This window comes from Salarias fasciatus, chromosome 8, assembly GCF_902148845.1.
Source record: "Salarias fasciatus chromosome 8, fSalaFa1.1, whole genome shotgun sequence".
Classification (NCBI taxonomy): Eukaryota; Metazoa; Chordata; class Actinopteri; order Blenniiformes; family Blenniidae; genus Salarias; species Salarias fasciatus.
Window position 1 is genome coordinate 21,455,899 of NC_043752.1, and position 23,960 is coordinate 21,479,858.

At 46.9% G+C, this 23,960-nt stretch overlaps 1 protein-coding gene across 1 annotated transcript in view; it reads right to left on the minus strand.

Moving 5' to 3' along the window:
• Window positions 1–23,960, minus strand: part of LOC115392908 (ryanodine receptor 2-like) — a 274,406-nt gene that overhangs the window by 44,011 nt on the left and 206,435 nt on the right. Inside the window, 14 exon segments of the mRNA XM_030097575.1 lie at window positions 3,395–3,507; window positions 4,030–4,164; window positions 10,588–10,647; window positions 10,788–10,958; window positions 11,084–11,176; window positions 11,736–11,823; window positions 15,742–15,899; window positions 16,246–16,328; window positions 16,538–16,730; window positions 17,781–17,908; window positions 18,306–18,436; window positions 19,807–19,888; window positions 19,966–20,204; window positions 20,585–20,645. Coding sequence (XP_029953435.1) covers window positions 3,395–3,507; window positions 4,030–4,164; window positions 10,588–10,647; window positions 10,788–10,958; window positions 11,084–11,176; window positions 11,736–11,823; window positions 15,742–15,899; window positions 16,246–16,328; window positions 16,538–16,730; window positions 17,781–17,908; window positions 18,306–18,436; window positions 19,807–19,888; window positions 19,966–20,204; window positions 20,585–20,645 — 1,735 coding nt within the window.

Consider the following 23,960-nt stretch of genomic DNA (forward strand, 5'->3'; position numbering starts at 1 on the left):
TAAAAGCAGAATAACCTGCAGGAGGGAGACGAAGCAGGGCGGAAGAACAGGAGCAGATTTTGAAAATACACTTCAGCACGTTTCAAGTGGCACTAGATCCTCTACACTGTAATAAATGAATCTATGGCCATGTAAATTACAATCAATTTAATAGGGAAATGATATTCAATATTATTATGTTCTTGCTTTTGTTGCAATCATTTGATTAAAAAAAACATAAAAATGTTAGGAGAAATATCTACTTATTTTAGTGAGACAAAAAACAAGCATTTTGTTTATGTGATTCCAAACACAGAGATAAATCAATGGATCCAACTTAATGTTTTTGAACAGTTTATAATTGAGAACCACTTCCTGTTGAAGCAGGAAGTTGTCTTTTGAATGCTGCCCGCCTACAAGACACTTGAAGGCTTGCATGGTAAGTCTCCAGCTTTTTCCATATTTCTCTGCAATATGACAATAATTAACTAAGTTGTAGAAATGTACATTATTTTCTCATGTAAAAAGTATCAAAATAATATGTAGGTTGCAGATCGGTTACAGTTTTCTGCGGTTACCTTTCCTATGCTTCTTCAATAGGCTATTAATACATTAAAATTGTGTAAATAACTTTCACCGAGTGAAATGTTGAGAGATGAAGCTGAAGGTACAGGTTGTCTTGTCTTTCTTTTCTTTTAAGTTTTTATTATTATTATTTTTTTTGTCCTCCACGACAGCCCGGTGTCGCGAGATTGTCATATATGCAGATATATGTTCGATTTGAATGTATTACTTGGCGTCCACGCGTATCTAGACACCTACATCTAGATATCTATGTCTATATGTCTCGGCGGTGGTGTGACATAGGCAGGAGCTGTGGAAGCTGCAGTGTTGTTGTGTGTGTGTGTTTTCGACTGCCGATTCGAAGGCATGTTTCTGTTTCCTGCTATGTAGATGTAGGTGTCTAGATACGCGTGAACGCCAAGTAGTACATTCAAATCGAACATATATCTGCATATATGACATATCTGGCGACACCGGGCTGTGGTGGAGGAGAGGCTGAGCGGACCGTGATGAAATATTGTTGAAACTAATGAGTTTTTGGATGATTAAAGCCGTTTTAGGAGCGGATATACACATGCCCCATCTGCTAACAGTATAGGGCTCGTTTAGTAGCGCTCAAGTAAGATGTAAGTGTCTTCTCCCTGGTGGAGTCTGTGTGGAGCTGCAGTGCTAGAAGCCAGTCTGTTCTGACTTTCTGGAAGATCCTGCTCAGTTGTTGCTCACTAAGCATCTGGGGGAGTAATGGCGGACAAAATCGAAACTTAACCAGCCGGAGCGAGCATTACGTCATTCCTTTCAAATTCTCCCCCAAAAAATTCTGGAGCCGGACCGGCACTGTGACTTTCAAGTGACAATTTAGCGCTGTTAGAGGTTCTGGTAATGAATATGTCAGGGCACATTGTACACATCATTAAAAATGTGTAACATATTTATGGTGGAAAATAAGTATTTTTAAGGTTGTAAAACTCCTTAATGCACCTTTAAGTATAGCAGGTTCAAAGCGTTTAACACACTTTGGAATCAGACTTTTGCTCTGAAGTACACATTGTTATGGTGTTACCCTACAGTTTGATTCGGGACCCCCCCCCCCCCCTTTTCAGCTTTTTTTTTACATGCTGCATTTGTCAATATCTACAGATTACATTGACTGACGATACCTGCGTGGAAGAAAAAGTAGTGTGTTCATACGTTTTGATTAATGTGGAGTGTTTTATTTTCTTGATTTTTATTATTGATATGGTCTCCATGCACTTTATTACACTTTCATTTCATTGGATGATTTCTGTATATTTATTTTACCCATCATTTAAAAAATAATGGACAGAAAACCAAGGATGTGTCAGCTTAGGTATTCAAATGTTGGGTTGTATCATTTGCACTATACTGTGGTCAAGCATTGTACTGTTTCAATTTTAGGATGCTGGCGGCATTTAAAATCAAGTCAAGAGTTCTACATTAATGGTTGAATTTGTGATTAATTAAAAATAAGATTTAATTGACATAATTAACAGGGCCACGGTGGTGCAGTGGTTAGCGCTCGTGCCTCACAGCAAGAAGGTCCTGGGTTCAAATACCGGCCGGGGCTCAGGCCTTTCTGTGTGGAGTTTGCATGTTCTCCCCGTGTGAGCGTGGGTTCTCTCTGAGTACTCCGGCTTCCTCCCACAGTCCAAAAACATGCATTTCAGGTTAACTGGTCACCCTAAATTGCCCCTAGGTAGGAATGTGTGAGTGAATGGTTGTATGTCTGTATATATGTGACAGACTGGCGACCTGTCCAGGGTGACCCCGCCTTCGCCCACAGCAGCTGGGATCGGCTCCAGCCACCCGCGACCCCGAAAGGGAAGAAGCGGCAGATAATGAATGAATAATTCAATAAATTCATTGATTAATTTAGATGATTATTACTAAACTGTATATCATTGAAGTGTAGAATTAAATTAATTTTATAAATACTGCTAAATCATTTCTAAGTTTCAGTTTATTTCAATTCAAATTAATATTTTAGTTTAGTTATCAGTTAATTCACTTATGTTTTGAATCAGAATTTACTCATTTTAAATGGGTAATTATGACTCAATATCAAACATAGTAGAATTTAATTAATAATATTGCTTGTAATGTGTTGCCTTAATTTTATTGAGTAGATGGGGGGTACTGTTTTTTACAGTGTATACGATATCATGTGCACATTTTGAACACTATATTTAAATTTAATTTTTTTAATACCACGATTATCGTCAATACCGGTTTACCGCGACAGCCCTACTCTGAATATGGACATTCAAGGCGAGGAAAGACATGTCAGAATTTGAGCTTTATTTTTTTCTGTTGTGCAGCAGGAAGATCTTAGCTGCATTTAACAAAAACATTAACATAAATGTCCACAAGCATATTACAGGTACAACTCAAGGCAGAAACCTCAACAACAGCTGTCAAACCCAATCACCACGAGCTTCTAACAAGACAAACAGGAAACGCATTTCGAATACTGAAATGAAGAAGAAACACTGACAGCAGCACTACAATTCAGTGTGTCTGTGTGTTTGAGTGGGTCGGAGACAGTCCTACTCCCACCCAGACAGCACCAGGGACGAGAACACGGAGAACACCACCTCCCCAGCTGGGGTGGGGCTGGGGCTCTGATGGATGCGGTCGGTGGTCCAGCAGGAAGTCCCGTTCGCTCGCTGTCTGAGCACATGCTAACCATCTCTCCGAGGCGGAATGATCGATACGTGAGAAGCTTCAGCAGCTCCACCGCCGCTGAAGCTCTGCGCCTTATATTCATTTTCAGTGGAGCTGCTGTGTGTGTGTGTGTGTGTGTGTGTGTGTGTGTGTGCAGGGCGGAGCTGACCTGGGCAGGTTGTAGAGGGGGGCCATCCTGAAGCAGGCCACCACGGCCCTCTTCCTCTGCTTGGACAGCAGCTTGTGCCACACAGCCTTCTTGCTGCGCTGAGGATGCTCCACCTGCCGACACAGGCCACAGGTGAGTCCGCACACACCTGAGGCTCAGCGAGAACATCCTGCCGGTGCTTTCTGCTCTGTCTCTCCAGAAACCTGTTCGATGCCATGAGCTGGTCTCAGGGTGTTCACACTCACAGGTTTGGTTCAGTTAAAACTAACCCTGCTGTCTGTCTGTGTGTGTGTGTGTGTGTGTGTGTGTGTGTGTGTGTGTGTGTGTGTGTGTGTGTGTGATAGAAGCTGCTGGAAGAGCAGGCCTCAGCAGACTTTGAGATGAAGTTCTCTTAAGGCGTGACTGAAGCAGCCCAGAAAAAGAACCGGACTGAACTGAGTTTATCTCAGTTCTTAGAGAAAACAGAAGAACTTTTACAGCAATTTTTACTGTTTTTACCAGCCTGAGTGTTCCTTTACATGTTTCGTCCTCAGAAATATGAAGCAAACCTGATCTGACTCTGAAGTTTTCTCCTTTCCAAAACCTGAATGATGCCTGTTAAGACTCTTCTAAACAGGACGGCTTTCTGAGCAGACCTGATCGAGGTGGAAGAGGACATGAGCGATGTCCAGAACTCTTTCCACAGTCTTCTCCGGGTCCGACGTGTCTTCGTAATGATTGGGGAGATCTCTGTAGAGAGCCATCTGCCATCGGATGGCCGGGTCCTCCAGCTGCACCAAACACACACACACACACACACCACTGTGTTTCTATATGAGCTCAAACCGCCACGTACAGAGACCATCCAGGCAAAGCAGCTTTATCTGTATTGCACATAGACAGTTTAAAAGATGGACGTAGAAACCTGGCTCCAAACATTAAGCCTACCCCAAATGTTAAAAACTTGCAAATGCCCAGAGTCCACCAGGGGCTGGAACAAAAAGACTTGGGCTCCACAGACTTCAATTCAAAACGAGGCATCAATGAAACTAGATTGGCTGAGTTTCTACGGTTCAGAGCTGTTTTCATTAGATTTCATGGTCCAGAAGAGATTTCAGGTGGCCCATCTGAAAATAAGTCAGTTTTGGATTTTATATTGACCAATACTTTTCATAATGAGGGGGCATGGCTACTTGATTGCCAGTTTGGTGAGGGATGATTGACGGACCCTTTCAGGAAGTTTGGGGTCTGGTTCCCTGTGGTTCCCCACAGTTTCCCATGGTGTCCGAATGAGGAGGAGAGGCGGTTTGAAGAACAATGCAGTGCAATTTATCAACAAGAACTTGGAGCCCCAGGACACTGGAAGTAGATGTCCCCAACTGGACAATGGAGACGAGATGTAATAAGGAAGCAGTGAGTCCACTGCTGAAGGACTGCGCTCACTGACAGATGGCTAAAAGTGATGCTGAGAAATGAGTCCATCATCAGTTCCTCCAGAGTAGACGACTGGAATTCCTGTTATCAGGAACCAACAACTGGTTCAAAATGCTGCAGCAGAGTTGTGAGGAGAACCAGCAGGAGAACACATCAGAACAATATCAGCTGCTCTTCACTGCTTCCTGTTCAATCTAGAATAGAATTTAAAGTCCTCCTCTTAACCTATAGACCCTGAACAACCAGGAACCATCAGATCTTAAACAGCTGTTAGTCCCAGACTGTCCCAGGAGAACGCTTGGTTCTCAGAGTGCTGGTCTGCTGCAGGTTCTACGTTCTCTAACAGTAGAGTCCATAATTTCCCAGGTTGTGATTAATAAAGTAACTCTCTACTCTACTGTACTCTAGAACTCAGCCATGTAGAAGCAGCTCTGAAGTTCAGTGAGGGAGGCTGGCTCAGTCCTCTCCACAGTCGCTCATGCTTGCTCATGTGGATCTGTTGGGTTTTCTCTGTAAAAAAGCCTCAAAATGACTCTTTTATTTGGTGCGATATACATAAAGCTGAAAAAATAAATAAAATTGAATTGGGCACCAACTTGTATTTTTTCATGTCCTTTTTTAGTGTTCAGGACAGTATGGCTCCTAATATGTACATGCATGAATATGGCACTCTCATAATGTGTGAAATAATAATGCCATAATAAGCTTTCTATTTATTTTGTGCTAAATGTTATTCTTCAGTCCCTCAGGGAATCTCGCCTCTCATCCACTGAATCTAACATCTGCCATCCTCCCAGTGGACGGTTTCCAGATAGATGAAGGATCACAGCACCCAGAGTAACACAGGAAGTAAAGTCACTGTGGAGTGGCAAGGCTGCATAAGGTGAAGGGGTTTCATTTTTTCCACTTTTTTCTTTTTCTTTTTTTTTATGGACAATAAAAGGAACTTTACACGTGACTCCGGCCATGCCTTGCATCTTGGCTCTTCCTCCATCTCATGTAATAAGGAATTGGCTGATAAGCTACTTACCAGATACTCAGCCAGTTTTAATGCTGCATTTCTGAACAACAGAAACTGCCACAAACCATGGCTCAGGCCCTAGTTTCTGTAACTCAAACAAGGTCATGCAGCTAATACCGCCTTTATAAGCCTTTCAGGCTGTGACTATAAAACTGTTACAAGATAGAGAATCTCAAAAAAAAAAACTTTAAAGGTGCATTAAGGAGTTTTTCAACTTTAAAAATACTTATTTTCCACCATAAATATGTTACACATTTTTAATGATGTGTACAATGTGCCCTGGCATATTCATTACAAGTACCTCTAACAGCGCTAAATTGTCACTTGAAAGTTGCAGTGCCGGTCCGGCACCAGCATTTTTTTGGGAGAATTTGAAAGGAATGATGTAATGCGCGCTGGGGCTGGCCTGATTTAGTTAGGTTTCGTTTTGTCCGCCATTACTCCCCCAGATGCTTAGTGAGCAACAACTGAGCAGGATCTTCCAGAAAGTCAGAACAGACTGGCTTCTAGCACTGCCACAGCTCCACACAGACTCCACCAGGGAGAAGACACTTACATTTTACTTGAGCACTACTAAAAGAGCGAGGAAGGAGTTCCTCTCTTCTGTGCACACAAGCCACAGGCACGAGTTTTTCAATAAGCTGCATTACGCCCGAGGCCTGCAGGGGGCGCTGTTTTGCATAAAACGTGCAAACTCCTCAATGCACCGTTAAAGTCATCCATCCATTCATCCATCCATTTTCTACCGCTTATCCGGGCCGGGTTGCGGGGGCAGCAGTCTCAGCAGGGATGCCCAGACTTCCTGTCCCCAGACACTTCCTCCAGCTCCTCTGGGAGGATCCCAAGGCGTTCCCAGGCCAGCCGAGAGACATAGTCTCTCCAGCATGTCCTGGGTCTTCCCCGGGGTCTCCTCCCAGTGGGACATGCCTGAAACACCTCCCTAGGGAGGCGTCCAGGAGGCGTCCTAACCAGATGCTGAGCCTCCTCAGCTGGCCCCTCTCGATGTGGAGGAGTAGCGGCTCTACTCCAAGCTCCTCCCTGGTGGCTGAGCTCCTCCCCCTGTCTCTAAGGGAGTCCAGCCACCTTGCAGAGGAAGCTCATTTCAGCCGCTTGTATCTGGGATCTTGTCCTTTCGGTCATGACCCAAAGCTCATGACCATAGAGGAGGGTGGGAACGTAGATTGACCAGTAAATCGAGAACTTCGCCTTTCGGCTCAGCTCCTTCTTCACCACGACGGACCGATACAACGACCGCATCACTGCAGCCGCTGCACCGATCCGCCTGTCAATCTCTCCTCCATCCGTCCCCCACTGTGAACAAGACCCCAAGATACTTAAACTCTTCCACTTGGGCCAGAGTCTCTCCACCAACCTGGAGGGGGCAAGCCACCTTCCTCCGGTCGAGGACCATGGCCTCGGATTTGGAGGTGCTGATCCTCATCCCTTTCGCTTCACACTCGACTGCGAACCACCCCAGTGCATGATGGTCCAGGTTTCATGGAGCCAACAGGACAACATCATCTGCAAAAAGCAGAGATGAAATCCTGTGGTTCCCGAACCGGACCCCCTCCGGCCCCTGGTCCCAGAACCGGACCCCCTCCAGCCCCTGGCTGCACCTAGAAATTCTGTCCATAAGAATTATAAACAGAACCGGTGACAAAGGGCAGCCCTGCCGGAGTCCAACATGCACCGGGAACAGGTCTGACTTACTGCCAGCAATGCGGACCAGACTCCTACTCCGGTCATACAGAGACCGGACGGCCCTGAACAAGGGGCCCCGGACTCCGTATTCCCGGAGCACTCCCCACAAGACACTATGAGGGACGCTGTCGAACGCCTTCTCCAAATCTACAAAACACATGTGGACTGGTTGGGCAAACTCCTACGAGCCCTTGAGCACCCTATGGAGGGTCTAGAGCTGATCCACTGTTCCACGACCAGGACGAAAACCGCATTGTTCCTCCTGAATCCGAGGTTCGGCTATCGGTCGATCCTCCTCTCCAGTACCCTAGAATAGACTTTCCCATGGAGGCTGAGGAGTGTGATCCCCCTATAGTTGGAGCACACCCTCTGGTCCCCCTTTTTAAACAGGGGGACCACCACCCCGGTCTGCCAGTCCAGAGGCACTGTCCCCGACCACCACGCGATGTTGCAGAGACGTGTCAACCAAGACAGTCCCTGCACATCCAGAGACTTAAGGTACTCAGGGCGAATCTTGTCCACCCCCAGAGCCTTGAGACCGAGGACCTTACCGACCACCTCGGTGACTTCAGCTTGGGCGATGGACGAGTCCACCTCTGAGACCTCAGTCCACCTCTGAGACCTCAGTCTACCTCTGAGACCTCAGCCTCTGCTTCCTCCACAGAAGTCATGGCGACGGGATTGAGGAGGTCCTGGAAGTATTCCTTCCACCGTCCTCTGATGTCCCCAGTTGAGGTCAGCAGCTCCTCCTCCACTGTAAACAGTGTTTGCGGAGACCTGCTTTCCCCTCCTGAGGCGCCGGACGGTTTACCAGAATTTCTTCGAGGCCGACCGATAGTCCTCCTCCATGGCCTCCTGAACTCCTCCCAGACCCCAGTTTTTGCCTCCACAACCACTCGGGCTGCAGTTCGCTTGGCCTGCTGGTACCTATCGGCTGCTTCTGGAGTCCCATGAGCCAGCAAGGCTCGATAGGACTCCTTCTTCAGCTTGACGGCAGCCCTTACTTCCTGTGTCCACCACCGGGTTCGGGGGTTGCCGCCACGACAGGCACCGGAGACCGTAGGACCACAGCCCCGAGCAGCTGCTTCCACAATGGAGGTAGAGAACATGATCCACTCGGACTCAATGTCCCCAGCCTCCCTCGGGACATGAGAGAAGCTCTCCCGGAGGTGGGAAAACCCTGCTGACAGAGGGTTCCGCCAGACGTTCCCAGCAGACCCTCACAACACGTTTGGGTCTGCCAAGTCTGTCCGGGTTCCTCCTCCGCCAGCGAATCCAACTCACCACCAGGTGGAGATCGGTCCACAGCTCTGCTCCTCTCTTCACCCGAGTGTCCAAGACACGAGGTCAGAGGTCAGATGTCAGATGTCACGACAACAAAGTTGATCATCGACCTCCGACCTCGGGTGTCCTGGTGCCAAGTGCACTTATGGACACCCCTGTGCTCCAACATGGTGTTCGTTATGGACAAACTGTAGCTAGCACAGAAGTCCAATAACAAAACACCACTGGGGTTCAGATCAGGGAGGCCGTGTGATCCAATCACCCCCTTCCAGGTCTCACTGTCGCTGCCCACGTGGGCGTTGAAGTCCCCCAGTGGAACCATGGAGTCCCCAGTCGGAGCACTGTCCAGCACCCCTCCCAGGGACTCCAAGAAGGCCGGGTACTCTGCACTGATGTTTGGTCCGTAAGCCGAGACAACAGTGAGCACCTGTCCTCGACCCGGAGGACCAGGGATGTGACAGTCTCGTTCACTGGGGTGAATTCCAACACCTGGCGCTGAGCTGTGGGGCTATAAGCAAACCCACTCCAGCCCGTCACCTCTCACCGCGGGCAACGCCAGAGCAGCCCTTCTCCAGAGGAGGGTTCCAGAGCCCCGGCTGTGTGGAGGTGAGCCCGACTATATCTAGCCGGTACCTCTCAACCTCCCTCACAAGCTCAGGCTCCTCCCCCCCAACGAGGTGACATTCCATGTCCCTAGAGCTAGTCTCTGTGTCTGAGGATCAGGTCGCCGGGCACCCTGCTGTCGGCTGTCACCCAATCCACACTGCACCCGGCCCCTACGGTTCCCTCGGTGGGTGGTGAGCCCACCGGAGGTCAGGCCCACGTCGTCCCTTCGGGCTGAGCCCGGCCGGGCCCCTTGAGCAAAGGCCCGGCCACCAGGCGCTCGCTTATGAGCCCCAACCCCAGGCCTGGCTCCAGGGTGGGGCCCCGGCTGCGCCATACCGGGAGACGTCACGACCTTTGTTGTCTGTCTTCTCATAAGGGCTTTTGAACTGCTCTCAGTCTGGCCCGTCGCCCAGGACCTGTTTGCCGTGGGAGACCCTGCAAAGGGGCATAAAGCCCCCCGGCAACATAGCTCCTGGGATCATGCGGGCTCTCAAACTCCCCACCACGATAAGGTGGCAGTTCTAGAGGGAGGGTTTTAAGTCATTAATAGAAAAAAAAAAAGATTTGGGGAAATTGTCCACCTTTCCCATTTACTCATTTGGTTAGAAAAATATAGTTAAAATGAAGGTCCTACCTAGATTTCTTTTGTTTTTCAGATGATTCCCATGAAAACATTTAAACAGTTGGACAGACTGTTTCCTTCATTTAATTGTAATTCTAATTCTATAATGAGAAAAAAAATCGTACCGAGATGTTTGTGAGGATGCTGGTGGGTTATGGGTACCCCATTTTCCTTGGTATTATTGGGCTGCTAACATAGTAAAAGGAATTCTTTGGATTTACACATATGAGAGTAAGCCTGGTCCAGCCTGTGCTTCAATGGAGCTGCCATCCAACTGTCCACCAACACTCACACCATCCTGACCACAAGCTCACGGCTGTCGCAGCTGCAGCTGTGCCTGCCACAATGTGCAGCTCCCTCAGTGTCTACTGGAGACAGATATTTGATTTTTTTTCCAGCTCTGGTCAGACTGATCTTCATATAGCCATATATTCTGAAAATTACAGGGTTGTATCTTTTTTCCTTGTATCTGTTTGTGAGCTGAATGTTTATTAGTAAAAGCGGATAAAAATGTTTCATGGAAACAAGTCAAAAAAAAGTGCTTACCTTCCCTTGTATATGCAGATTGTTCTTGATAATTTCTCTAACTTCATCCTCTGTGTCTTTCTGTGGAGAGAACAACGTCACATTAATTAACTGCTCTTCACTGGGAGTCAGACTACAGTCAGATTAAACCACCCGGCCAACCCCCCCGGGCTTACTGAATGTTGGACACCAAATGTTGGTCAGGACGTTGAAGGTTCTACCTGATTGAAGCGGTTCTTAGCCAGTGCAATGAGCTCCTGTTCTCCTGGAGCACAGATGTTGAGTCCCACAGGAAGCAGCCGCTTCAGAGTAGCAACAATCAGGCTGGTCTGCATGGAGTAGCGATCACCCTTCCTCTTCATCTTCTTCCTCTCCTGGTCAGAAACTATTCCCTGAAGCAAGACCAAACAAGGGAAAACAGATGGAAACAAGCCCGATGATGGTGAACTCACTGTATTCTGTTGATGCCACAGATTTTCACTGCTCTCGTTTTTATAGGCCTCTGTTGTGTCCTTACCTTGGACATCTTACACTTGGTGTCTGTGATGAGGAAGGACATGTTGTTGATCTCATTCTGGACCACAAAGTTTTGTTCCTCTCTCTTGAAATTCTGCAGACAACATGACTCAGTGACTGGTGGTCCAGTACCGTCTGCCCTTCATTTATTCTCATTGCACCATGTTATTACACAACAAAAGAAAAGACCCTGTTATGACTCATTATCCAGACATACTATCAGAGCACCACTTGTGTAATTTCACAGTGAATCATAAGTGATATACTGTGTTTTAAGTTCTTTTCAGTATGCACGACAGGAGGACTATTCTGGGCTCCGGATGTTTGATGTACATCTGATTTTAGAGCTGGTTTCCAGTAAGGGTTTTATTATACCAACTCTGGGTTTTCAGAGACATGTTTCATTCAGTGTTTCATGTTTCAACAAATGGGAAATGAGCTGCTTGTAACCCGTGGAACCATCAGTGTCACATATCTGCATTGAACTGTCCGCACTCCCACTGTCTGTACCGGTTTAGTCCAGAGTCACCCCACACAGGACCAGAGAATTATCCCAACATGCATTGCACCAGTATATGTTGGAAATAGACAACAGCTTGAGTGAAGTTTGCTGAACTGAGCTTCGGCCACTCAGTCTGCTGGATGGTCCTTACGTGAGACTTGGCCCAGAAGATGAAGACCTCGGCCACCATGCGGAACAGCTCCTCAGCCTCGGGGTTGGACTCCTTTAACCATCTGGCTCTGCTCACAGGTGCAGAAACATGGATCAGAGGGCTCACTGCCCGGAAACGCTTCTAAAAATCAGCTGCTACGCCTCATTTTTCCACTAGATGTCGGAGTTCGGATTTTATGAAAAGGTGCTCCTGGTGTCAGGTACTGACGGCCGCCATGCTTTCCACACGGGGAGTTGTGACTGTTGACAGCAGCTCAGGGGTCTGTTTCACCAAGCAGGTTGAACAAACTCTGAGGGAAATCCTGAACTCTGTGTTGATCTCCTCTGAAGGGAAAACGCTGGGTTTTTGGTTACACAACAGCTGATTTGAGTTGGATTACTCAGCTTCAAGTAGTTTCAACTGGAGTTTAGCACGTGCACGACAACGATAAAAAGCCAGCATCAATGGAGCGCCGATTCGACGAGTCACCATGGCAACAGAGAAGTGGAGAGCGGCAGCAGCGAAGGAGAGGGAGATGGCGTGGCAGAAAATTGCTGCCCATGTCAATGCCTAAGTTTAAATGTAGTCCTTTATATTAGAATGTTATTGAATATTAAATATTACTACAGGGAAACTGTTTGAATGGTCACCAGTTAAGGTATTTCATTTAGTTGTAATCCCGTGGGGAAGAAGCGCAGCAGCTAAAGATGAAATATAAAAACATTGTTCAAAAGACCTCGGCATAATCTCACTGAGGTTCATCATTTTAAGCATGTTTAACATTGTAAAGTAGCATAAATACTAAGTGGCTGATGGACTGTGCAGTTGCTTTATGTCACACATCTATATCATGTTATGTTAAATAATTAATCCTATTTAATCTAATATTATTATCTATTATTTGAGTATAATATTTTAAAAATGTTATTGATACAAATATTGGTAACACTTTACTTGAAGCCCCCCTGTATAACACATTATAAGTGCATTCATAAAGCATTATAATGCCATTATAACACGTGTAGCTATAGTTATAAACATTCATAGATGATCACAATGCCAGGACCTAACCCTAACCCTAACCCTAATCCTATGCTGTATAGTGCTGTATAGTGAGTTATAAAGCATTGTGATCATGTAGGAGTGTTTATAACAACTTATAATGTGTTATACCGGGTGCTTAAAGTAAAGTGTTACCCAAATGTTTAGTTTGTCTTTCATGTCCTTTTCTTCTTTTGGCCCAGATTGTGAAGGTTCTCTCTGCTGCTGGAGCCCCTTCATGCTACAACCAGCCTGAAACTGTCAGCAGGAAATGCTCACAATATTTTTGCCAAATGTTAGTTTGGAAAAATATACGCAAATATACTGAAAGATGTTATTTATCCAGGATGAGGAGGATGAAACTGTGTCTGCTGCCTTCACAGAGGATCCAGAAAGTCATATCGAGATATGTTACTGATTGTTCTCTTCCCATTAAAACTCTGAATCCTCCTGTGGAACATAGAGCTTGACATTTAGCCGACACTGTAATATTCAAATTGTCATCCTTTTTAACAGATCATGGCTGGTCAGCAGTAGCCTCGTAAACCAGCCCCGCCCACTTCTCATCCACAATTGGATTTCGGAGCTGGGGTGGGTCTGGGGACAAGCCAATAGAAACTCCGTGCAGGGGGCGTCGGTTACTCCTTTGACTGACAACGCACTTCAGCCAGTCACGCTTCAAAACAAATACGTCATCAAAATGCATTCGCTTCTCTAAGAGTTAGCTTTAGCTCTTTAGCTCTAGCTTCTCTACACGCAAAGACACGAGAAAATGTCTTTTTCTGTTAGAGACTCACCAGGCGCAGACTCTTGCTCTGGCTTGATTGTTGTAATACGTGGTATTTTGGCTATAACTTTACTTATTGCAGCTTTCAGATGATGGTTAAAGTCCGTAATCTCCACTACGCTCGGTGATGACGTCACTTTCGGTTTAGCCGCCAAAAAAAAATTGAAAACATAAAGCGGCAACGCTGATTGGCTCGGCCGTTTCATGGCCAAGCCACATTCTCTTTCTACTGGCTTGTCCCCAGACCCACCCCAGCTACTAAATCCAATTGTGGATGAGGAGTGGGCGGGGCTGGTTCACGAGGCTAGGTCAGCAGCAGGATGGTCCCTCAACTCCCACATCACAGATCAACACTGTGAGATGATGTTCAGTAAACACCAGAGGTTCGTTTCATTCAGTTCATGTGCAGCTGGATCATTTAATGTCCTCTATGTATTCCCAGTTACTTACCAGTCAAAGACATTTACAAAATCCACTTACTTAACAAGATAGAGAAATCCCTTAAAGAACAGCAGCATCTGGACCTCCAGATGAAGAAGACGAAACTGGAAATTGAGATACTGCAGCAGAAGCTGCAGGTGGGTTCATGGTCACAGTGAATTATGTTCACTATTGGAACATGAACTAAACCCGTCATTTTTTTTTTTTTGTAGGAAATAAAGAAGACAAAATGAAATGTGTGTCATGACTTTTATTTGCTGTGGTGTAATGATGGTGGTGATTTAAACTCCTCAGTGCTCTGCATCTCCAGTGTTATATAAAAAAAACTCCCATTTGCGAAGAACAGCAGCGCAACACACAATATCTGCTGGGATGTGAGTGCGCGACTACGACTGGTTATGTTGCAAATGTATGGACGGATAAGATTGTGAATGTAGCGTATGGATTGAGACGAGAAGCGGTACCGTTCAAAAAGATAACTGTCCGGAAACGCCAAAACATCTCTGCGCGGTCTGTAAATAATCTCCTGACGAAGATTCAGTTCACGCTGCAGTAATGCTGCTGCTTCATCTGCACGATCGCTGAGAAAAGGACAAGACATTTTGACAGCTACACAAAAACTCGCCAGATGACTGAAAGAATGAGGAAATAGAGCAGCGGCTGTGGCTGAAAGGGGGCGGAGCCAGAGAGAAACTTCAGGGTTGACTAAGAAAAACCTGCTTCCGACCAGGTTAGAGTCACGGAGTGTGTTACTGCGGTAACTGAACGACAGTTTAAGTTCCCTCTCCTGGTGGAACAGCTGGAGTTACTCCTCTGTCTCTGGTTTGAGTTCTCTCCCTTTGTGGAATGGAAACTCAGAGTTTCCCTCATTTCCGGGTTATTGAACACTGAGTTTTCTGTAAACCTGCTTGGTGAAATAGACCCCAGATCTACAGACATCACAACCTGCTCCTCTTCTTAAGTTAGAGTCGTTTCATTTGACATCTGATAAAGCTTTATACACAGCTTCGCAACGATGCACTTAGGGTTTTGAACTAAAGCTGATTTCACAATTCAGATTCTACAATTACACCTAGAAACTTAACACTGAGACATTGAGAGAGTTTTTATTTTTTTAAATTGAAATTATTTCTAATTTAATTCACTCAAGATTTCACCTCAGGAATTAAATGCAAATCACCAACAAAAGGGTCCCTCTCCATTCATCATCCTAAAGACTTGAGAAAATTAGTAGTAAAGTCAAAACATGCATGTTTAAGTGATAGAGGTTGACTAACATTGCAGTGGTGTGCAAAAGCCTTCACACCCTCTTCAATATTTCATATTTTGTCACATTACAATCCCAAATATAAATGTCGTTTATGGGGCTTTCATTTGACAGACCAGCACAGCTTGCCCCTCGTTGTGAAGCACAGGTGGGTTTTCAGATGACTTACAAAGCTGAAGATGTGCATTTCTACCTGAGTGGACCATCAGACCCTCCTTTAGCTGCAGTGACAGGTCCACATGTTGAAGGTCAGGAACCTGAAGCCCGACCTGCTCTCAGCTGAAGCACTGAGCGCCTCCACTGGTGTGAGAATGTGTGTAAATGGGTGAATGTGACACTGCGGTGTGAAGCACTTGGGCTCTGCTCTGGAAGAAATGCTTCGATTTCAGCCTCTCTTCCATCGCTCCGCTGGGTGTTTCAGGAAGTGGATGGGTCTGGCATGAAGAGTGTTGCTGATCAGAGTTGTGTACCTGTTGTAGTCCACGAATCGTATGAGCAGAGGGTAGAAGGCGTACAGGTCCCGGACCAGAACGGTGAACTGGTCCATGATCAGGAGCTCCGTCTCGGACATCTCCCCCCGGCCCTCCGCCTTACTGTGCTCCTCATCCATCAGCACAATGGCTGCTTTCTACACAGCACACACACAGAGACACAACACAGAGACAGCACAGACACCCAGCACACACACACAGACACAACACAGAGACAGCACAGACACCCAGCACACACACAGAGACACACACAGAGACAGCACAGACACCCAGCACACACACAGAGACAGCACAGACACCCAGCACACACACAGAGACACAACACAGAGACAGCACAGACACCCAGCACACACACAGACAGACAACACTGTTCTTTAGGGTTGTCAGTCCACGGCAGTCCTCAAAAGCATTGGTTACTATGGAGTTAATGATGAAGGCCTTTACAAATATTGATCCAGAACATCGTCATCAGGTGCTACTCACCTTTTTCAGCTTCTCCATCAGAGGCAGGAAGTGAGTCTTCAGTAACTGGGGTTTGGCTTTACTGATGATCGGCTGAGAAAACACTTTGAGGGTAAAACAAACACAATCAGGTCGTTCAAGCGTTTCAGTGGTTGTGTGTGCAGCTGTTACACTGTGAGTCAGGTCCCAGTTGTTTCACCCTATAGCGCTATTCCTCCATTATTAATGTGAGACATAAATGGATGTGAGACAGACAGAGAGACAGACAGAGAGACAGACAGACACTGTCAGTCTAAAGAATGTTGGTGTTTACCCGCCAGTCTCTTCATCCAGGCACCTTCGTCGATTCCCAGGTTGTTATAGATGATCTTGAGGATGTTTCCCAGCAGTGTGTTCATGTGCTCGGAGGTCACAGATGTGCAGCAGCTGTCAGTCTTGTTGGGACTGCTCTCTGGTCCATGCTCCCACCAGTGAGACATGTAGCTGCACAGCATGGGCAAAACAACCTGTGGAAGACGATAGTGTGAGATGGCCTCGTATTTGGAGGTGCTGATCCTCATCCCTGTCGGTTCACACTCGGCTGCAAACCGCCCCAGTGCATGATGGTCCAGGTTTGATGAAGCCAACAGGACAACATCATTTGCAAAAAGCAGACATCTTGTGAAATCTTGTGATCCACAAACCAGACCCCTCAGGCCCCTGGTCCCTGAACTGGACCCCCTGCAGCTCCTGGCTGCACCTAGAAATTCTGTCCATAAGAATTCTAAACAGAACCGGTGACAAAGGGCAGCCCTGCCGGAGTCCAACATGCACCGGGAACAGGTCCGACTTACTGCCGGCAACGTGGACCAGACTCCTACTCCGGTCATACAGAGACCAGACGGCCCTGAACAAGGGGCCCCGGACTCCATACCTAAGAAAGATCGCCTTCTTGAATCTGGAATTCTCCTCTCCAGTAGCCTGGAATAGAATTTTCCAAAGAGGCTGAGGGGTGTGATCTCCCTTTGGTTGGCACACACCCTCATCCACCTTCTTAAAAAGAGGAACCAACAGCCCGGTCTGCCAAACCAGAGGCGCTGTCCTCGACTCTGCGATGTCGCAGAGACGTGTCAACCAAGACAGTCCCTGTACCTCCAGAGACTTAAGATACTCAGGGCGAATCTCGTCCACCCCCGGTGCCTTGCCACCGAGGAGCTTACCGACCACCTCGGTGACTTTGGCTTGGGTGATGGACGAGTCCACCTCTGGGACCTCAGTCCACCTCTGGGACCTCAGCCTCTGCTTCAGCTCTCTGCAGCACACACAGCTCAGTGTGTCACCGCTCACATTTAAATAGAGCTGAAAATGGAAATCTTTCTTTTCCTCCAGTGAACTGATAAAGAAATGTTTTCTTATCAAAACAACCACAGTATTGAGTATTACAGCACTGAAGGCATGGGGGCGCTTTACAGTACCACTGAAGCTTTTGGAAGAAGCACCTAAAAGAGACAAATCCATCTGGACTATTTACTAAAAGCTTTGAAAAAGTGAGTTTATTGGGTTTGTGAGTGAGTTACCTCCATGACGTGAGGCATCTGAGTGTATCTTATGCCAGATTCTGCCAGATCCATGATCTCCTCCAGAGACTTCTCCAGGTTTGGGACCAGTGGACACACTTCCTCAACTAGTCCTGGAAGACCCAAAGCTGGCAAGAGGAGAAGCAAATGAAACCAGTACAGTCTACCGGTTAACGAGGACTTTGGGAAGATGAGCTGGTTACTTTATCTTGCTCTTTCTTATTATACATCTGAAGGATCAATCCATGTGCAAGACTTTACAGTCAGAGGCAACCGGCTCACTCCTGGCTTCAATGGCTCACAGCTCAAAAAGCTAAAGTAGCTCAAATCACTATTCCACCCCAACATGTCACCCAACCATAGAAGCAGTGGAAGCAAAAACAGATCAAACTGTGATATATCATAATATAATAGAGAAACAGCTTTTTAAAGGTTGATTTGTACAAAACGTATATTGTAATAATAAAGGGAGCAAAAGCGCGCGCGTGTGTGTGTGTGTGTGTGTGTGTGTGTGTGTGTGTGTACCTGTCATGTCCTTGCCTCCTTTCGTGTTGTAGATGGAGAAGCTGTTGAACCTGTTGACGTGGGGCTCCAGGAAGGCCACGGGGAAGGCCGCTGAGAAGGCAGCTAAACACTGACCCACAGCTGGACGCTGTCTGCACACACAGTCACACATCCCGTTACTTCTCGGCACTGCTGGGACCCGGGTCATTGTTTACTGGTCTGGGTGTCCGGGGGTCTTCACTACAAAGCTGAATGAACATCCCAGCAGAGGTCTCTGTGCTCTGGGTGGACTTCCTGGAATGCGGCGTTACCAAACAGATTATAAACTCAATAATTCCACTCAGGCTTTTCCCATGGTGATCAGACACATACAAGGGATGGAGTCAGCAGCTTCTGACCAATCACAGCCATGGAGAAATCCTAAAGAGCAACGCCATTTACTGTGGAGGCCCAGATTATCATTCTGCATAAAAATAAATTCTATAACATCTCCAGACAGCAAATCAGCTGTTCTGCTTCAGGAATCTGGAAACAGAAGGTAACAGAGCTTCAGAAAGTTGTAAAATAAATCCCAGACATGAAACTGTCCATTCCTGCTCCTTCGCATGTGGTATTCTGTGCTACTCTCGATACTGCTGCACAGCAAGAGAACAAACGCTTATTAACCATTATTTGTGGTTCTACAGACCAAATCAAGTTCTGGAAGCCTTCCTCAGAGGTTCTGATCCATTCTGACATGAGAACTTGTCACAGTTGAGCAGATCTGGTCTGAACATCCATGTGGTGAACGTCCTGTTCTCCGGTCCCAGAGGAGCTCTGCTGGACTGAGGTCTGGGCCTGCAGAGCTCCGAGGAGTCCAGAACTCAGTGTCCTGTTCTAGAAACCAGTTGGAATGAGTCTCAAGGAGCATCGTTTTACCACTTTTACATCTTAAATGACTTAAATAAAAGACTTAAATGTGTCGCTGTATACTCTGACATTTCAGACCAAGAAGAATGTCTTCTGGTTTTCTGACTAATCAAGCTTGAGAAAATGAAATATGGTTATATTTTATTTCCCAACTGTTGTTAAATAAACACATAATAGGAAAGCAGATTTTCTGTTTTCCATACAAGAGGTGAAAAGGGAATTCTGTCTTTGTGTTCATTTGATTCCCAGTTAAGACAGTCTGGTAAGAAATGTTTTACATTATGGGCTTAAAACTGCCTTGAAATGCAAAATAACAGAATTTGAAACATGCATTTCAAAAAGTCATTAGTCGTGATTAACTACAAAACTACTGCGATTAATCACAATTGAAAATTCAATGTTTTGACAGTTTTAGTTTGTACTTTTGAGTGAAAATTACAACCAAAATGATGTGACGATGAACATGGATGTGAATCCAGCTGAACTACAGAAGGAAGTTTAGGACTTTGGGCTGTCCGGAGCACAGCGAGCAGCACTGGCTGCATCTGTGAGTGCTGCATAGAAACCCTGCAGGAAGCCTTGGAAGCCCCGAGTCCTGAGGGAAATACTGTACCTCTCCACGTAGATGCTGGTGTTGGTCCCCAGGAAGTAGAGGCTGTTGAGGATTCTGTAGCAGGAAACCTGGACGTCATCCACTGAAGGAATGAGAACACCTGTGATGAGATGGACTCCGTCCTCCAGGACGGTCCAGAGGGAAGGTGGGAGCACTCACGGATGAGGTCTTCACAGAAAGAGTTCTGTCCGATGTGTTCGAAGAGGGAGGAGAGGACGGGCAGCAGGGCGAACGTGGTGTAGTTGATGATCTGGGTGACGCCTCGGGGCTGCTCCCTGCTGTGAGTGAACTGACCCAGCTTCAGGTTCTCCTGAGTCTTCTCCAGGTCCTCGGCTGCACTGTCGAAGAACGACCGCAAGGCCGTCTTCACCGACTCCAGACCCGTCTTCATCACGGTCCTGAAAGAAAGGCACTTTCTAGAAAACCTCTGAATACTGACCACTCCGACAGGACGCACAACACACATTCTACACATAAATATCCCTCAGACGGCCAAACACATTCAGACAATGTTGTAAACTGAAACAATCCTATGGAATCTCCAACAGAGTTAGGACTCACTAACCAGAGCCTCAATCAATTCAAAACAGCGTTGTCTGAAAACTGAACCTTCAGCCTCCGCTTGCTTTCTGGCCGAGCCTCTGACCGGCTCTGGAACCGTATGGCTGGAACCGTAAGGGATGGCCCTCATCCCTTCACGAAGAAACATTTAAATGCACTGACTTGAGCCATGTAGTGACTAGTGTCAGCATCTTCCCAGAAAGCACCTCTCTCTCACCTGGCGTCCAGACTCTGTCCCAGGATCTGCAGACAGTTGACGATGGACGTGGCGTTGTTCCCTGGAGAGCAGAGCGGAGCAGCAGGTCAGCTGACCCACGCTTCACGACATTCACAAGAAAGGCTTGTACACACACCATTAAAGGAGAGTCTCAGGTGTGTGTGTGTGTGTGTGTGTGTGTGTGTGTGTGTGTGTGTGTGTGTGTGTGTGTGTGTGTGTGTGTGTGTGTGTGTGTGTGTGTGTGTGAACAGAACCAAAACACAAACAACTTTCAGGCACAATGTGTGTTCACATATTTACTGCATGCAAACACACACTTCAAGACATCACGAGAACCACTGCTGCACAGCCTCACACTACAGTATTGCTAGGTGGTGATCGGCAGCGTCCTCTCTCCTCCTGAGTGTGTTTATGTTGATGATTACGCTGATTGAGCTTGGGCAAGGAGGCTGAAGACATCAGGGGTCTGTCTCACTGCTGGAGGACTCATTCACTCCGGGAGACTGACTGATCCAGGCTCATCCAGTCCAAAACAGGGTTCAGGACTCATTACTTTAAAAGACCATGCGAGGATGAGAACACACGGATTCATCAAGCTAGGTGAAACTGATCCTGAATCAGAACGGACACGCACTTCCTGAAACAGACCCTGGTGATCGATCACAGAGTCCCGGATTCAGCATGACAGCCAGAGTGCCGGTCCCTCTTCTGTCCCCTGTGATGTGGACATCTCCAGTTCCTTCTGTCTCATCTGCACACTGCTTAACGACACAACAATGTGTAACGGGCAGGGGAATAAATACTGGTTTCATTTGAGGGACTTCTGATTGAAATGAGCTTTGAGTCTGAATGAATCCTGGAACTTAAGCTGGTGCTGGTTTTTTAAAACCACAATGCCTCTGTGCATCTGTGTGTGTGTGTGTGTGTGTGTGTGTGTGTGTGTGTGTGTGTGTGTGTGTTTACACCAATGTAAGCTGCTTTGCAAGAGGAAGAAACCCTTTTTCTTCATCTTTTCCTCCTGTTTTATTGAAGGAATGACTTTAAACCATTGTCTTTTCTAATCAGCCTGAACTGTGTCCTGTTGAGATGCTCCTGGACGGGGACATAATGGGACTGACAGTTCAGGTGTGTCTTCTGTTTAATTACCACATCTCCTTCAGCTTAAAAGCTTTACCCACATGAGAAAGCTATGAAGCCATTTACAAGAGCGGATTCTGGCTGGTGGTGTGTAAGGTCCTGGTTTTTGTACTTCTTACTCTAATATCATCACCTGAATATCAGCGTTATGGTCTTTCATCCATGAATAGTCTTAAATCACAGGTAAATGTGGGACATTTTCTTGCTTGGCTGTCGGAGGAGGCAGACACTTTTCCTGTCGCTCCCTCCTTTGCTGCTCCCTCCCTATATTCTCTGCTCGCTGCACTTTGTCTCATCTGTTTGACTGGAGCCATCACTTGGTTTTCTTGAACAAATCACTTATATTTTCCCTTTCAAGATATGGTGCCACAAATGCTGCCTGGGTGTATGTCCACCACATCAAATTCCCTGTATGGGAAACTGTCCTTGGCCAATAAAAATGATTCTGATTCTGATTCTGAAATGATCCTTCAAAGTAAAAAATACGGGCTGAAAAGTTGATCCAGTGAAGTCTGAGTCTTCTGCACACTGCTTTTCAGTTAAGCTGAGAAATGATGAGTTTCAAAGTCTGCTCTTGGTGAGATAGTCAGGATTAAATCCAAATAAAGAAAAGTTTCAGCCATTTACTCACGCTGACAACCTGCTGCTGACCGGGAGGTTTGAGGTGAACACAGAAAAACAGGCTCAAGCAGGTTAAATAGTGACGGTGGTTCTTGTGTAGTGTTTAATATTTAGAAATGTAAAGTCCACTTTGAGAATAAATAACAGCTTTTATCTGTGAAATGCACTTGATCAAAAATAAAGTTCTCTTTCATAGCATTCGTTTCATGTCTCACATTGGGAACGCCTACAGCCTGACCTCGTCAGAAGCTCCCATTGCACTCCGCCAGCCATCATTGGCTGGAGTCAAGCACGTCAGTGTGGAGACCCTCCCCCTATAAATAGTCCTGACACTGCGCTTCCCGTCTTATAAAACCTCTTCTCGCTACGAGCAGAAGTCCCGTACCTCCTCACTTGCGCTAGCTGTTTCACCCGGACCTAGCTTAACCGTCCACAGACACGAGCGAAAGACTCGGTCGCCGGGCGCTGGGTTCTCGGTCCGACACAGAAGCCGAGCGATACTGCTCAGACTAGCATGTCTCCAAACAGTAGTCTGAGCCGCTGGCTGGCGAAAAAAGCAATATTTCAACGGCAAAAACACAACCGAGTGGCAACACTCCCGAGTCGCAAAACTCAGGGGCATTAGCTTTACCAGTTAACACTGACGAAAACTAGCAATAGTCCCGCTACAAGCCCCTGGAAGTCGCAACACTTCCAGCCTGCTCCCGCTACCCACTAGCCTAGCCAGGTTAGCGTTAGCCGGTGCGGCATAGCCCGCTTCTCAGCTTTGCAGCTGCAGGTGAGCGCGGCTAACGCCGTAGCTGCCACGGAAGCCGAGGATAAACCACAGGCGCAAGCCTGCCCCTGCGGTAATAAAATATCGAGCTGGGACACTCACCTGATGTGTGTCGTGTGTCTCGGCTTGAAACATGCCCAAGCCGCCTTTGAGTCCTCGGAAGAGTGCATCCACTGTGTTCGCCTCTCCCTCAAAGTGCTTCGTCGCCGCCTGGCTCGTTTAAAAAAATTTGACCCGGTAATGGCTTCCACTGCAGCAGGGCAAGAGCCGACGGATCTCATGGAGGTGGCCCCGAAGCTGAGGCTGGACCCAGCTGGGGGGACCAGCTCGACTTTATAGATCCGCTGCCCCTTGACGACTCCAACCTCACGGCAGGTCCGGTGGGTTACGTCGTTGAACGGCAGACAGCGGCTCAGACGGAGGATCGGATCTCCTCATGACAGATGAGGAAGATGACGATTCCTCACTGGCTCTGTCGGGACGGGTTGCAAAACCCCAAACCACGATGGCAGCTCCGGCAGGAGACGGGGATTCCACTTCCCCGGTGATGGACTTGGACCTGCAGGACGTGTGCAAACGCGCCACGGCTAAGCTCCACATCCAGTGGCCTGAAGCGCAGCCTGATACACAAAGCCAGATACACAAACCTGGAACACCGCGAAGACCCATTGTGGACAGGATTGGGTCTGTGACATACAATCTGTCAAAAGCTCTGGTTGACCTCATAAAACCACTCCTTGGCCTCACAGATCAACATTGTAAAAATGCCAATCAATTGGCCCAGGAACCAAAGGATATAACAATTCAAAAAGATGAAATATTTATCTCACATGATGTGGTTTC